The following is a 15,034-nucleotide window of genomic DNA, read 5'->3' as shown; positions in this document are numbered from 1 at the left end:
CTCAGCTTTGTTACATAAATTTTTAGAATTACATAGAAATGTATATGTTTCATGTGGTTCAAGAAAAAGGGAGAATGAGAATTAACTGGTTTTCAAGAAGAATATAAAATATTTGTATGAGATGAGCTATTTTCTATAGTTTTGTGTTTCCACACAGTATTAACAGAAAAAGTCTTCAATTGGTTACCTCAGTAAATGCAGGGTGGAGAAATATTTTTGAACAAGGACCGATTCAGATAAATAGAAATATTTATGTCACTTTTTTTCCAATTAAAATTTAAAGTACTTTTTTAGGCTCTCATTAACAGGCAAAATGTTTTTAATTTAGATTACCTATTTATTGAAATTTTAAAATGTTGATGACAACTGGTACTGCAATCAAGTCATTAAAATGTTAATATGTGAGCATATTTGAGAAATAGCAACAGAGATAGCTAATTTTAATACTGAAGCTAATACTTGCCTAAATACAGGGAAACCTAAAGACCTTTAGTTGCATTATAACTGGGTTTATGTACACGGTCATGGATTCTAGTTATGTGGACCTAGTTATTTATCTGCATTCATTAGCCATAGATGGTACCACTTTCTCCAACCATAGAGCCCACAGATGCATGCTGTTCGTTTCTAAGCTACAAAAAAAGTGTGATTTTTAAATGTCATCATCATTAGAAGAAATTGGTGCACATGCCCCTATAAGTATGTCCATGGTAAAGTACTTTTGAAATGTTTATATTTTATTTAATTTTTGTTCCAGTTATATAATTCATGTTTTGTTAATATGTATATGTCAGTTGATTGAATATGCAAGTTGATTAAAATTAATGTCTCTTTTGCAAAGATCTAAGTTCATAATTTGAGTTCAACCAAAATTTATTAATGGTTGCTTACTTGCATGATGATACTTCAAGACACTATGCTTAGTTCCATGGGGGGTTACAGAAATGCCCCCAAAGAATTTAGCATCCCAAAGGAAGCTACTGGTACAATACAAGAGGGAAAAAATGGTAGCAGCTTATTTTACTTTAGAAGATACGAAATCATGGCTTTTAAAAAATTAAGCTATTTTTATTTTATTTATATTTCATTTTATTTTCAGCCTTTGCCAGAGTTGCCTCGTATTCCAGGACTTGTTCTCTCTGGAAGTACATTTTCAGACTGTCTCATGGTGGTGCAGTTCTTACGAAACTTTGGTAAAGTTTTGGGCTTTGATGTGAATATTGATGTTCCAAACCTGAGTGTTCTTCAAGAGGGATTGCTAAATATAGGGGACAGCATGGGTGAAGTACAAGACTTGCTTGTGAGGCTCCTCTCAGCTGCTGTATGTGATCCAGGTCTAATAACAGGATACAAGGTAAAAAAAAACAAAATATAAAATGTTTTAAATTTGTACTGTCAGTGCATTGGTAGATAGCTTTAGCATATTAGCAGAAGATTATATAGATTGATCTAATTTTTCCACATAATGTCTCACAAAGTTAACTGTAGATTTGTGTCAGGTTACACTTCATACAAAGAAAACCTGGTTATAAACCTTAAGGAATGTAGACCATTCTCAAGTTATTCTTTTTTCCTCTAGCTGTAGGCAAAGACCAAGGTGATTTAAGGAAATCCTTAAGCGATATTCATCAACAACAGAATTCATAATTCATAAGGCAACTAGAACTTGTATGTGCCTTCTGATATTATACCTTGTTCTCTCTCAATCACTGTGAATAACTGAAGCTAATCAAGGCACCTACACACCAGCACGTTAAGACCCTGTGTTGCTCAGTGGATCCTCAATAAGTTCACATTTATCTTAATTCCAAATACAGTATACATTCCAGGGAGCTTTGCTCTAGATAATATTGTGAAGAGAGAACCTCCCAGATGCACATGTTTTTCTTCCAGCTCCCTCAGTGTTTCCCTATTTATTATTCCCAGCCAGTAAAACCTATGACACTTTAGAGGTAGAAAACACAATACTGTTTTTTAACCTCCCCACTCTGTCATTCCTGATAAAATGTCCAGATAAAACTTGGGGAAAGGTTGGTGTCGCTTTTATAGTCATGGAAGGCTTGATAGGTAATTTAAAACTTCTGCTACCCATGAATTTGCATACTCTTCTCCCTGCCTGACTTGGAACCAAGGATTTGAAGCGGGGAAAGAAGGATACAAATACTTGAATAGTTGTCTGTCTTCTGTTGACTATTTTTGTGTCTCTTTCATTAAAAAAAAAAAGTGAATAAAGCTCTTATCAGTAATATCTAAATCAAATAATATGAGGATTTTTAATCTTATTGTTTTTATGGTATAAATGGTTGTGAGTAATACTGATAAAAATGCCAAACTTTTATAGGCTAAAACAGCTCTTGGAGAACATTTGCTAAATGTTGGTGTGAATCGAGACAATGTTTCCGAGATTTTACAGATATTTATGGAAGCCCACTGTGGACAAACTGAGCTTACTGAAAGTCTGAAGACCAAAGCTTTTCAGGCTCACACTCCAGCACAGAAAGCTTCAGTCCTGGCTTTCCTGATCAATGAACTGGCATGCAGCAAGAGTGTGGTCAGGTGAGCATATGCCCAGCCTTTTCCATGATTTTTTTTCCATTTTGAATTTTTCTAATCACAAAGTAATACAAATTGATTATAGAAAATTGGAAAGTTACAGACTAGCACAAAGAAGAAAATTAAAATTGTACTTATCTCAGTATTTAGAGATGGCCACTAATAATATTTTCATATATTTCTTTGTAGTATATTGAAAAAAAATTTGGATCATACTGTGTGTCTGTATTACGTGGTCTTTGTCACCTGTTTTGTTTAATAATTTTGTTAATTCTTTATACATAACTTTTTAAATATTTTTAGTTGCTATGGTACCAGAATGTGGTACCACCACAAGAATACGGAATTGTTTTTTCCTTCACGTCTTTTAAGAACAGATGACTACCTGATTTTGCTTAGTAGCCATTCATAGAATTACGTAGCCACTTTTTATTTTGTTGTATGCTAATAGAACCATAGAGTATTCATTTATCAGTGTATTTATTTATACTTTTTTAAAGAATTTGATCCTATTTAAAAAGTCAGAGTTCTCACTCTAGTACTTGTTACTAGTAAAATACTAATACCAACATGTACTCTAGTATTCAGGATTTCTGAACAAATTCATGTTCATCTTGTCCTTGTTATTCATTATTTTACAGATTTTTAACAACTTTTAGTCCTTTACCTTTCTAAAAAAAGGATCAATCCAAATATTCAGAGTCATGCATTTCTACCAGTGAGGAAATTTTAAGTTTTCTGTACCTATCTTAGCTATGATATTGTATTAATGTAATTTTTTGTTTGTTTCTGCTATTCACTGACAGTCATCCTAAAAAATATAATAATATTCACATCTTATAATTTTATGAAAGAATAATTTCATTTAAGCATGAGCATGATAACAAATAGTAATGCTAAGTGGCACTTATTCAAAACACATACACCCAAATTCAATGTAAATGGTACACTATGGTTTTTGCTTCAGAAGGGAAAAAGCACCCCTATTTGACTTTAACAGATATCATAATATTCTTAGTTACTGTTTGGTTGTCTGTATATATACACTTAGTGTATATGCATATGTATGTATGTACACTTATGTAAATATCCATGTGTGTTCTGGTATCCTGCTTTGATTTTGGAAATTATCACATCTTAAATACCTGCAACAAAACTTGGAATGTTGTCTTTCTAAGGCAATTGGTGCATAGTTTCTTTGTTGGTTTAAGATAGAAACCACAGTGAATTTTCTAATACTAATGTTGTATCCATTGAAGAAGTTATCACTTTTCAACATATGTGTATACATATATAAACACATACATATATGAACATGTATATGCATGAGGTCAGTTGTATCATTTTTACTTATTCAAAAATGTATTAATTTATGTATCAAATTTATTGCATATCAAATTAATGCATTGCATAAATTGATTAATTTACACTTTTTAATAAATTCTTACATTGGCAGTGAAATCGACAAGAACATTGACTATATGTCAAACTTGAGGAGAGATAAATGGGTGGTAGAAGGTAAACTCCGCAAGTAAGTCCTGTTTTATTAAAGTTAATGTACTGTTTTCTTTTTATACAAATTCCCAGTAAAGCATATGAATTGCAAAGATAGAATTTAAACTTTTATTGTCTAAAGAAAAGATAATGCTCAATTTAGATGGGATATAAAATTAATAAAACTCAGGGGCAGAATTTGCAATGGACAAAAGATATAATGAGATTCATTGAGCTTATATTCTTCATACTTAGAAGGAAGTCATTTTCTCTTTTTTCTTTTAAACAAGTCAAGCAATTACATTTTCTAAGATTGTGGTTGCTATTAAGTTGCTTTTATCACAAATAGAATGTTTGGAACTTTTTTTCTTAATTGCTTTCTAATTAAAATTTGCTTTTACGGAATCTAGCTAAACTTATTCAACATTAAAACTTAATTATCTTCCTGCCAGAAAATATCAGGCAGAAATTACTCCTATGTTAAGAGGTTAGTTTCTATGTAGTAATTTGAATTGAAATTTATTCAGTCAGTTAGTATGGGATCAGAAATTATTACTCAGCTGTTGTTAGAATTCTTCTTTTCAACTTTCATCATTTTTTTTAATGAGTCTAATTCCAAAGAGATATCCAGAATAACTCTTGAAAGTGAATGCATCCTTTAATTTATGGAAACATTTCTTAAGTTTCCTAATTCTGATTTTTTTTAACATTGGTATATTGCTTAACACAAAAGAAATGCCATACGGTGTTTTTGCATACAACTCATGTTTTGCTCTTTTGAAAGTATATTGAGAAGTCTTTTTTTCCATGTCATCACTTTTCGTAATATTTAAAGGCTCAGAATCATTCATGCTAAGAAAACAGGCAAAAGAGACACTTCAGGTGGCATTGATCTGGGAGAAGAGCAACATCCCTTGGGCACACCCACTCCAGGACGCAAGCGAAGAAGGAAGGGAGGAGACAGTGATTATGACGATGATGATGACGATGACAGTGATGACCAAGGGGATGAAGATGATGAGGATGAAGAAGATAAAGAAGACAAAAAAGGAAAAAAGACTGATATCTGTGAAGATGAGGTAATGAAATTTAGGTTGATTTTAAGACAACTAGAACTGCACAACATATTTTTAAAAACAGAATTTGGAGTCAGATGGATTTGGATTTGAATTCAGTTTTGACATTTATTTGCCTCAGTTTCTTTATCTGAAAAATAAATATTACAATCTGTATCCCATAAAGATTTTTGTGATGGTTATGTAAATATCTCATAGAATGTCTATACATAAAAGACACTAAGACTGAATAAAAGAAGTTTTTTAAATATAATTACTTGAGAATTCTCCAAAGAGATATGCAGATTTTTAATTTCAGGTATTTTGTTTCATTCTATTAACATACTGTGTTACATTTGTACAGCGCTTCATGCCTTTAAAAGTGTTGTCAGGTTTAGTGAAAATAATGTATTCCTCAAACACCAGTTACTATTTCTCTAGTTCTAGGTATTTTTAATCAAAGACGAATAAGGCACTGAAAGTCCCATCTCAATTTACAGTCTCACTGAGAAGGATTTGCAAAAAGAAAACATAATGTGTTAGCTGCTTTGAGAGGGGTATTGACAATGTGCTAGGCAGATACAACTTAAGAGCATTTAGACTTTCTGAGTAATAAACTCCCACAAAGAGTTTCTGGACCCATCAGCTCAGGCTATAAGCTGAGCTGAACATTAACCTGGGTAAAGGTCTAGGGAAGAGTGTTCCAGGCAGAGAGAAATGCATGACCAAGGGCACAGAAGCAGGAAACCACAATGTGCTTTAAGGGGATTGCAAGTGCTTCAGTGTTACTGGAGTCTCATACACAACAATGATGAACTAGGACCTTTTGCTTTTTTAGTGGCAGGAAGCCACTGAAGGGTTATAATCAGAGAATGGCATGGTCAGCATTAATTTTTAAGTTACTCACTCTGGCAGCTATGAGAAAGACACAAAAGGTGGGGCAAAATCAGAAGTGCAGAGATCAGTCAGGAGATACTGCAATGGTTTAGGTGAGTTGTGAGGGGTAGAAACTAGAGCAATGGTAGTTGGGATGAGGGAGGAAATGATTTAATAAATATTTAGGAGAAAGAATGGGCAGGACTTGAAGATGGAAGGTAGACTATGTAGGTTGATAGAGTGGTAGGACTGATTTCCAGCAATCTGGTTTGGAAGACTTCATGCTATTGTTGCCATTAAGTAAAACAGGGAAATCAGGAACAGAGTAAGTAGATAATTGGGGACAGGGGGAGGTAAAGGAACAGATAATTGAAGACAGGAAATTATTATTTATTTTTGGACTTGCTGAGTTTGAGGTACCCATGTATAGGAGCTCAGCAGTCAGTTAGATTTAGGAATCTGAGGCCTGAAGAAGAGTTTGCTCTTAGAAATATAGATCTGGGTGTTATTATCATGTAGATGATAATTTAAAATCATGAGGTAATAAGATTGCAGAGGGAGATTGGTTTAGTGAATAGAGTAGTGGACTGAGGTTGGAACCTCAGGGAACATCAGTATTTAATAGGAGCCCACAAGGCTCCTTGTTCAAGAAGCAAGAGCAGAGAGGTTAGAGATTTCTGTGAGTTCGGGGTCCCCAAGACCACCTTCAGGTTCAGTGATTCACTAGGACGATTCACAGAACTCAGCATATACTTGTGCTTATAGCAATGAATTACTACAGTAAAAAGAAACAAAGCAAAATCAGCAAAGAGTGTATGGGCAAAGTCCAGAAGAAACCAGATACAAGCTTCCAAGAGTCTTCTCCCAGCAGAGTCACACAGGACAGGCTTAATTCACTCAGCAACAAGTTACGACAACATACATGAAATGTTATCTACTGGGGAAGCTCATTAGAGACTCAGTGTCCAGGTTTTTACTGGGGGCTGGTATCTGTAGGTACCCTCTGCATAGCATGTGCCAAAATATCAGATTTCCTGAAGAAAAGCAGGTATTCAGCATAATCCACATCGTTAGTGCAAATAGTTCAGGTCTATATTAAGAACTCATCTTAACCCTCCCAAAAGCCAAGTTCCCCTATGCCAGGCCAAGGACCAACCTTGTAAGAAGGCCTTCCAGAGGATACCAATCAGGCCTGCTATGTTAAGTCTTTTCTACACATGTAATAATAACAGTAATCAAGAAAATCAAACATTGCAAAATGGAGAGTGATAAACAATGTTAAAGCAGTAGGAGGCTAGTGTGATATGGACCAAAAATGTTGATTGAATTTGGCAACATAGAGGTCATTGGTAACCAGTGTCAACACAGTTTTATTAGAGGGATGAGCGCACCTGCCAGGCTCTAATTGATTGATTACAATAGAAAGTGAGAAAATGAAGATGACTGTTTCAAGCATTGTGCCTCAGAAGACAGGGAGTTCCTAGAGCAGGAGAAGGAGCCAAGGATTTTACAGATGTTAAAGACAAGATGATTTTTGATGGAAAGGAAAGTGTCAATAAAATGAGAGAAGGGGATTTAAGATAAAAGAAATTTTAAAAAACACTGTGGTATAAGGTTCTAAAGATTTTGGAGGGGCTTCAATCAAGGTGAAGGAGCTACCTTTGAAGAGTCGGTCAGAGGGAAGAAGGCAAGGTCATAGAGGGATGTGTGTGTGTGTGTGTATGTATATGAGTTTAGGGAAAGCTACCATAAGTCATGAAAATGGACATGTATAAAAGATTGAAGTTCACCTTTTATCAGAAAAGAATGCTAGGTAGGGCTGTGGAATTGAACTCAAAAAACAACATACAGCTAACTATTCTGCCCTCAATGCTAAGCGCACTTAGCTAAGGAAGTCTAGAAAGAACTCTTTTCCCTTATTGCATCAACTCAGTAATGCTGGAGAAATAAAGAAAGCTTAGAGAGATGAATTTATCAATGGAATGTGAAAGAAAGCTGAGAGATGAATTTATCGATGGAATGTGTGAAAATAATATCTAGTTGGAACCAATGATAATCAAATTTATGAATGAATGTAGAACTTATGCTACACAATTCTCTTTCTTAAGTAAAAATATCATGAGTACAAAACGTTGTCATAAATTCTCCACTTCCAATGTTGTATTTTAAATCAGAATGGTAAAATTTATTAGAATGAACTTTTCTTTTTGTTAATTTTGGTAAAACATTTAACGTGAGATTCACCCTCTTAATAAATGTTTAAGTGTACAGTATACACTGTTGGTAACTATGGGCATGAGGTTGTACAACAGCTTTCTAGAACTTATTCATCTTGCATAACTGAAACTTCACACCCATTAAATAGTAACTCCCCAATTTCCCTTTCCTCCCAGCCTCTGGCAACCACCATTCTACTCTCTGGTTCTATGAGTTTGACTGTTTTAGATACCTCATATAATTGGAATCATATAGAATTTGACCTTCTGTGACTGGTTTATTTCACTTTGCATAATGTCCTCAAGGTTCACCCATGTTGTTACTTGTGGCAGGATTTTTTTAAGGCTGAATAATATTCACTGTATCTATATATCACATTTTGTTTATTCATCCATCCATCAGTGGACACTTGGGTTGCTTTCACCATTTGGCCATTGTGAATAACATTGCAATGAATGTGACGCACAAATACTTCAAGATCCTGATTTCAGTTCTTTTGAATAAATACCCAGAAGTGGGATTGCAGGATCAGATAGTTCTATTTTCAATTTTTTGAGGAGCCTTTATACTGTTTTCCATAGTGGTTACACTATTTTACAATCCCACACTCCCAACAGTGTAACACTATTTTACAATCCCACACTCCCAGCAGTGTATGAGAGTTCCAATTTCTCCATATCCTTGCCAATACTCCTGTCTCTCTCTTTCTTTCTCTTTATTTTTGAGAGTAACTACCCTAACAGGTGTGAGATGATATCTCATTGTGATTTTGAGTTTATATTTCCCTGATTAGTGATGTTGGACATCTTTTCACGTACCTGTTGGCCATTTGTATGTCTTCACTGCAAAAATGTCTATTCAGGTTCTTTGCCATTTTTAAAATCTGGTTATCTGGTTTTTGCTATTGAGTTGTAAGAGTTACTTATATATTTTAGATATTACCCCTTATCAAATATATGGTTTGCAAATGTTTTCTCCTGTCCTGTAGGTTCTCTTTTCAGTCTGTTGTTTCCTTTGCCATGAAGAAGCCCTTTAATTTGATATAGTACCACTTGTCTATTTTTGCTTTTATTCCCTGTGTTTTTCATGTCATATTCAAGAACTCATTGTAATGAACTTAACTTTACTGCTTTTAAGAGTACCAATCTGAAAATGAGACTACATTGAGAGTCCTTGCAGAAATAATTTATTTCATAATATTATACTTTTGAAACTACTGAATTATGTACATTCATCTGTGACAAATAATATGAAGGGTATATAATTTGAGTATCAGAAGTGTAATTACCCAAACAAAAGATAACATTTATAAGCAATCTGCTTCATTTGGCAAGTGGAGCTGTTTCCATAGCAGGAATTAAGCCTTTCTGACCAAAATTAATCACCTTTTCATAGAATTAGTAGCCTCTTTTAGCACTTCACATTATAAATTGTTTTAAAGTGTTAACTCATAAGTTCAATAACTTGGACAACTATGTACTGGGATTTTAGTTTATTCACCTGTATAGTTATCTTACTAAACTAGAACTTATTTACAGAAATTATTCGTTTCACTTGGTTTCTTTTTTAACAGAGAACTAACAAACCATACATTTTATTCTTTACACATAGACTATTTGAAAATCATTATTAAAGTTTTAAAGGAGATGTGTCATTTAAGATAGTATTTCACTTTTTTTTTGAGACAGAGTCTCGCTCTGTCACCGAGGCTGGAGTGCAGGGGCACGATCTCAGCTCACTGCAACCTCCACCTCCTGGTTCAAGAGATTCTCCTGCCTCAGCCTCCCGAGTCACAGTTCCCCTGGGATTACGGGTGCCTGCCACCACGCCCAGCTAATTTTTGTATTTTTAGTAGAGACAGGGTTTTACCATGTTGGCCAGGCTGGTCTCGATCTCTTGACCTCGTGATCCGCCCGCCTTGGCCTCCTGAAGTGCTGGGATTACAGGCGTGAGCCACTGCACTCAGCCATATTTCACTTTTTTATGAGTGTTGAATTATAGAGTTAAATAGATTTTAGGATTTCACTGGCAAAGGTAGATCCTTGTTAGTAATGTGAGAAAACAATTTCAAAATTTTGTAAAGTAATAAATATTAGGACCTAAGAAGTCAAATTAACATTTCATGTTAAATGATTTGAATTATTCTTTATGATAAAGAACTGGCAGACACATCAATTTCCTATGTAAGTAAAATTTTGACTACTTAATGAAACTGATAAATTAGGCACATTAGTTCTCAAAAAATAGATTTGGCCTCTCAGTTAAGTTTTAAGTAGAGTATTGGTAGTTACCTTCCTTAAAGGATTGATTGCAGGGAGGTTTTCTTATTGAGACCCATAGGATCCCTTTCGATTAGAAGATACTGCCCTTGACTAGATCATAGCCCCTTTATCTCAAAGAGAATTCCCTCTTCTCCTCACTCTTCATTCCTTCATTCCGTAGAGTTGTGTTGAGACCTATGGGAGTTTAACCTCACAAGTTGGCCTGTGAGAGGTTCTGTGGACAATTAAACTATGATATATAGGGACATATAATGATGCTCTTTTTTGGTTGGGGAACTGTGACTGGGATCGATTCTGTGTTCTTAGTTTTGTTGTTGCTGCTACTACCTTTCTGTCTGTTCTTCCAAGGTTTTTTTAATCTCTGAAAATTTTAAGTACTATTAGCCAAAACTCCTTTAAATAAAACTTTAGGAGACATTTTATTTCTTTTTGCATCGTAGGAAGAGTCTTAAAAATTGCAGTTAGAATATTTGGCTGATACATGGCATTTTCAAATATTTGATATCTTATTTTGAATATTTATTGATTGAATTGTATTTTTGCATGAACAGATTATCAGACATTTGTCCTGCTGATCAGAAGATCATTTTAGAATCTATATATAAGTATTCACATAAAAGTCAAGATTTAAGAGTTGTTGAGCTAGTTATCTTTTAAGGTTTCTTTTAATTCCAAATAGAATTCATGTTACTGTCAGCACAAATAATGTGCCTAAACACCTTTGTAACTTGGTTCCCAAATTTGGGTAAGGAGTGGATGAATGAGAGATAATAGTAAAACTATGGGAGCTTTTTTTTCACTTTTTTTTTCATTGGGTAGTAGCCATACTGGTCAGAAATATATATTTGTGTGTGGTTGGTGACAGTGTGGCTTTTTATAAATGCTTATAGGAAGTAAACATCAAAAACAAGTTGTTATTTTTCTTTAATCTGGGCTGTACCTGCATCTTCTTATTAAAGTAGGAACACTGTTGGTTACTTTCGGATCTGTTCTTACTTAGTCCTCACAAAATCTTCATGTAGTAGGTAACATTATCACCAAATTTACAGGTGAATAACCTTACAAAGGTTAAGTAATTTGCCTATGTCTAGTAGTGCAGCTAAGATCCAAAGAAACCCGTGTACCTTCTGTTCATGCTTTCCCTCTAAAACCTACAATTTGGAGATAGTTCTTCTGTTGTCACTTTCTGGAATGAAAAATTTCACACAATTACTTACAAACCTTCTATTTATGAAATTAGGACTATGCATGTTAGGAATTATTTTTATTCTAAAAACTCAATGTGTTCAAGTATATCAAGTATATAGTATAATTAATCTTCTTCCCTTCAAAAATAACTCCTTCAGTTGATAGTATCAGTATTTTTCCAGTCTCCTAGATTTAAAATCTTAACATGATAATTTATTTATTCCATCATCTCCCTTGCTCCTCTGTGCCACATATTCATGAGCTGGCAAGACTTAACAGCTCTAAACTACGTAATATCTCTCACATCCATTTGCTTTTTTCCATCTTTATTTCTTTTACGCTAGTAAGAACCGTATCCCTCCTTCTCTAATCTGTTAGCTAGTTTTACCAATTTTAATCCTTTCTCTGCTCCACGCCATCTTACAACTATTGCCAGAATAACCTTTGGAAAGCATAGTTCTGATATTTAACCTGCCCTCAAAGGATCATTTTGTTAATTGCCAAGCATTTACAGCTCTTCAAAATCTAGCCTTAAACTCATCTTGCTTCATCTTCTACCTTACCTCTTTATGCACCTCTCATGTCAAGACATGTCAGACTCTTTTCTCTGCTGGATGCATTTCTAACCATTCTTTAGTAGCTAATTAAAACATGACTTCTTCTATAAAGCCTCCATTGGTATACATTTATACCAAGTATATATTATAAAAGTAGTCTTACTCTGCCTTGAACTTCACAGGTTTTAATCACTACCTCTCTTTGAGACCCTTATACTTTCCTGCTTTGGGGGAGTTTATTGTGTGTGTGTGGTTTGCTATGTTTTGTTTTGTTTCTTTTGGGGATAGGGTCTGCAGGCTGGAGTGCAGTGGCATGATCATAGCTCACTGCAGCCTTGAACTTCTGGGCTTAACCAATCCTCCTGTATCAGCCTCCCAAGTAGCTGGGACTGCAGGAACAAACCACTAAGCTAATTTTATTTTTTGTAGATACTGGGTCTGACTATGATGTCCAGGCTGGTCTCAAATTCCTGGCCTCAAGTGATCCTCCCACCTCAGCATCCTAAAGTGCTGGGATTACAGACATGAGCTACCATACCTAGGTTTTTATGTTTTTTTTTAAACATAATGTTTTATGTATCTCTCTACCAGATTATTAGTTTATAGAAAAGAACTGAGTCTTAATACCTTTCCACAGTGCCTCTTCTAGTACTTTGCATATAGGAGACTTTCGTTAAATATTTACTGATTGAATAAATAAATCGTAAAACAGATAAATGAGACCGTATTTTCTTATGTATAGGATGAAGGTGACCAAGCAGCAAGTGTTGAAGAGCTGGAAAAACAGATTGAAAAACTGAGTAAAGTAAGTACTTTTCTGATTAACATTTAACTTCTTCACAGTGTTTTAGAAATCTACATTGTAAGGGGATTAGTTTTTCTGACTGCTAAGCAAAAACAGGCTTTTGGTGGGTAATTAAAAATGAAGATTCTGAATAGCATTTTTGTCAGAAAAAAAAATAAGATGAGGAACACTGGAAACATTCTTACAATTGAACTTTACAAGCTTAATGCCAAGGTTAAAAGCCTGCCTCTTAAAACATGATATTGAACTTAATCAGAGCCTAGAAAGAAAATATTCTATACTCTTCGGCTCTTCATATAAATACAAAATATCAATTAAGGCATAGTTTTATTTCTTGGAATTACTAAATTCCTAAAAAATTCAGTTGAATTTCATAGTAACAGTTTCAGCATCTTAGGTTTTATTTTACATTTGTATATTTGTGGGTTTTATTTGCATTGGATTTGTAAACTGTGTATGTATTTACATACTTCTTGTTAAAAATTCCATTTCAGAAGTGGTTTATGCCTGTAATCCCAGCACTTTGGGAGGCTGAGGTGAGAGGATCGTTTGAGCCCAGGAGTTTGAGACAAGCCTGGGCAACATGGCGAGACCCCGTCTCTAAAAAAAAAAAAACAAAAAAACAAAAAACTAAGAAAAACTGAATTTCATAGCTTTAGTGAAATTTAAGATGAGCTTTTTATAAGAACAAAAATGAGTTTTCAAAGGTATTATGAGATGCCTGTGTATGGTATTAATACTAGATTCTTCACAGACCTATCCCAAAACTTAATTATATGTTGTCTAGGTTTACAACATGAGTGTAAAAATAGGCAAATACAGGTTTAGCCAATTACATATATATTATTTGTTTTTTGTTTTGCTTTGCTTTTTGAAACAGAGTCTTGCTCTGGCACCTAGGCTGGAGTGCAATGGCGTGGTCACTGCAGCCTTGACCTCCCAGGCTCAAGCGATCCTCCCACCTCAGCCTCCCCAGTAGTGGAACTACAGGCATGTGCCACCGTGCCCAGCTGATTTTTCATATTTTTTGTAGAGATGGGATCTCACTATGTTGCCAAGGCTGGTCTCTAATTCCTGGGTTCAAATGATCCACCCGCCTCAGCCTCCCAGATTGCTGGGATTACAGGCATGAGCCACTGTGCCTGGCCATATTATATGTATTATTTGTTATATACTGTAAGCAATAGAATTGAATTGAACCAGTTTGCTTTGGCTCCATAAAATACTTGATCCCATTGTTTATTATCAAGCAAAAGGATAAGTTTTATTTCATCAGGTAACTTATCCTTTTACTCCATGGCAACAAAAATAATTATCCTTAAAATGATTTATATCTTTATAAATGTTACTGAAATTGAAGTCAGGCATGAATATTTAGCCCTTTTGCTCTTTTCCCAGTAGTGAAATTTATGTGCTTAAAGGTATAATAAGTATAAAGTTACATATATATTAATTTTTAAAGCATTTAACATCCCAAACCTAATTATATGTACCATTTTTTTAACAGCAACAGAGTCAGTACAGAAGGAAGCTCTTTGATGCCTCTCACTCATTGCGTTCAGTGATGTTTGGCCAGGATCGTTACAGACGACGGTACTGGATTCTTCCCCAATGTGGGGGGATTTTTGTAGAAGGCATGGAGAGTGGTGAAGGTAAGAACTAATAATCCCATACAAATTGTTAAATAAGAAACTATATATTTTAAAACTCTGTTACTTCTTCAATATATTTTGTGTTCCCATAATCAATGTTTGGTAAACATGTAAAACCTTAATTCTCATTCCTTTTGCACTCATAATGCTGCTTCACTGATACACACTTCCTCCTAGCCCTTGATATTTCTTTTGCTACTCTTTCTGACATCAGACATAAGCTGTTCTTTCTTTCTTTGGTGGACAAAGACGTGTATTTCCATCTATATTACCTTTTATACCTGCTGCTCCATTTCTCTTTCTTCCCATTGTCAAACTTCCCAATAAGTGGTTTATTCTTTTACAATAAGCATAC

General features: G+C 34.5%; 1 protein-coding gene across 16 annotated transcripts in view; it reads left to right on the top strand.

The window, feature by feature from the left end:
- The window catches only part of BAZ2B (bromodomain adjacent to zinc finger domain 2B), a 395,277-nt gene that overhangs the window by 326,693 nt on the left and 53,550 nt on the right, over positions 1–15,034 (top strand). For all 16 annotated transcript variants that reach the window (XM_054548956.2, XM_054548959.2, XM_054548958.2 and 13 more), the window contains 6 exons: positions 1,100–1,354; positions 2,342–2,556; positions 4,010–4,084; positions 4,883–5,126; positions 12,965–13,027; positions 14,535–14,679. In XM_054548956.2, the coding sequence (XP_054404931.2) occupies positions 1,100–1,354; positions 2,342–2,556; positions 4,010–4,084; positions 4,883–5,126; positions 12,965–13,027; positions 14,535–14,679 (997 nt within the window). The remainder of the gene's footprint in view (positions 1–1,099; positions 1,355–2,341; positions 2,557–4,009; positions 4,085–4,882; positions 5,127–12,964; positions 13,028–14,534; positions 14,680–15,034) is intronic.

This window comes from Pongo abelii, chromosome 11 (assembly GCF_028885655.2).
Source record: "Pongo abelii isolate AG06213 chromosome 11, NHGRI_mPonAbe1-v2.0_pri, whole genome shotgun sequence".
In the NCBI taxonomy this organism is placed as follows: domain Eukaryota; kingdom Metazoa; phylum Chordata; class Mammalia; order Primates; family Hominidae; genus Pongo; species Pongo abelii.
This window is presented reverse-complemented; position numbering and strand designations above follow the sequence as displayed.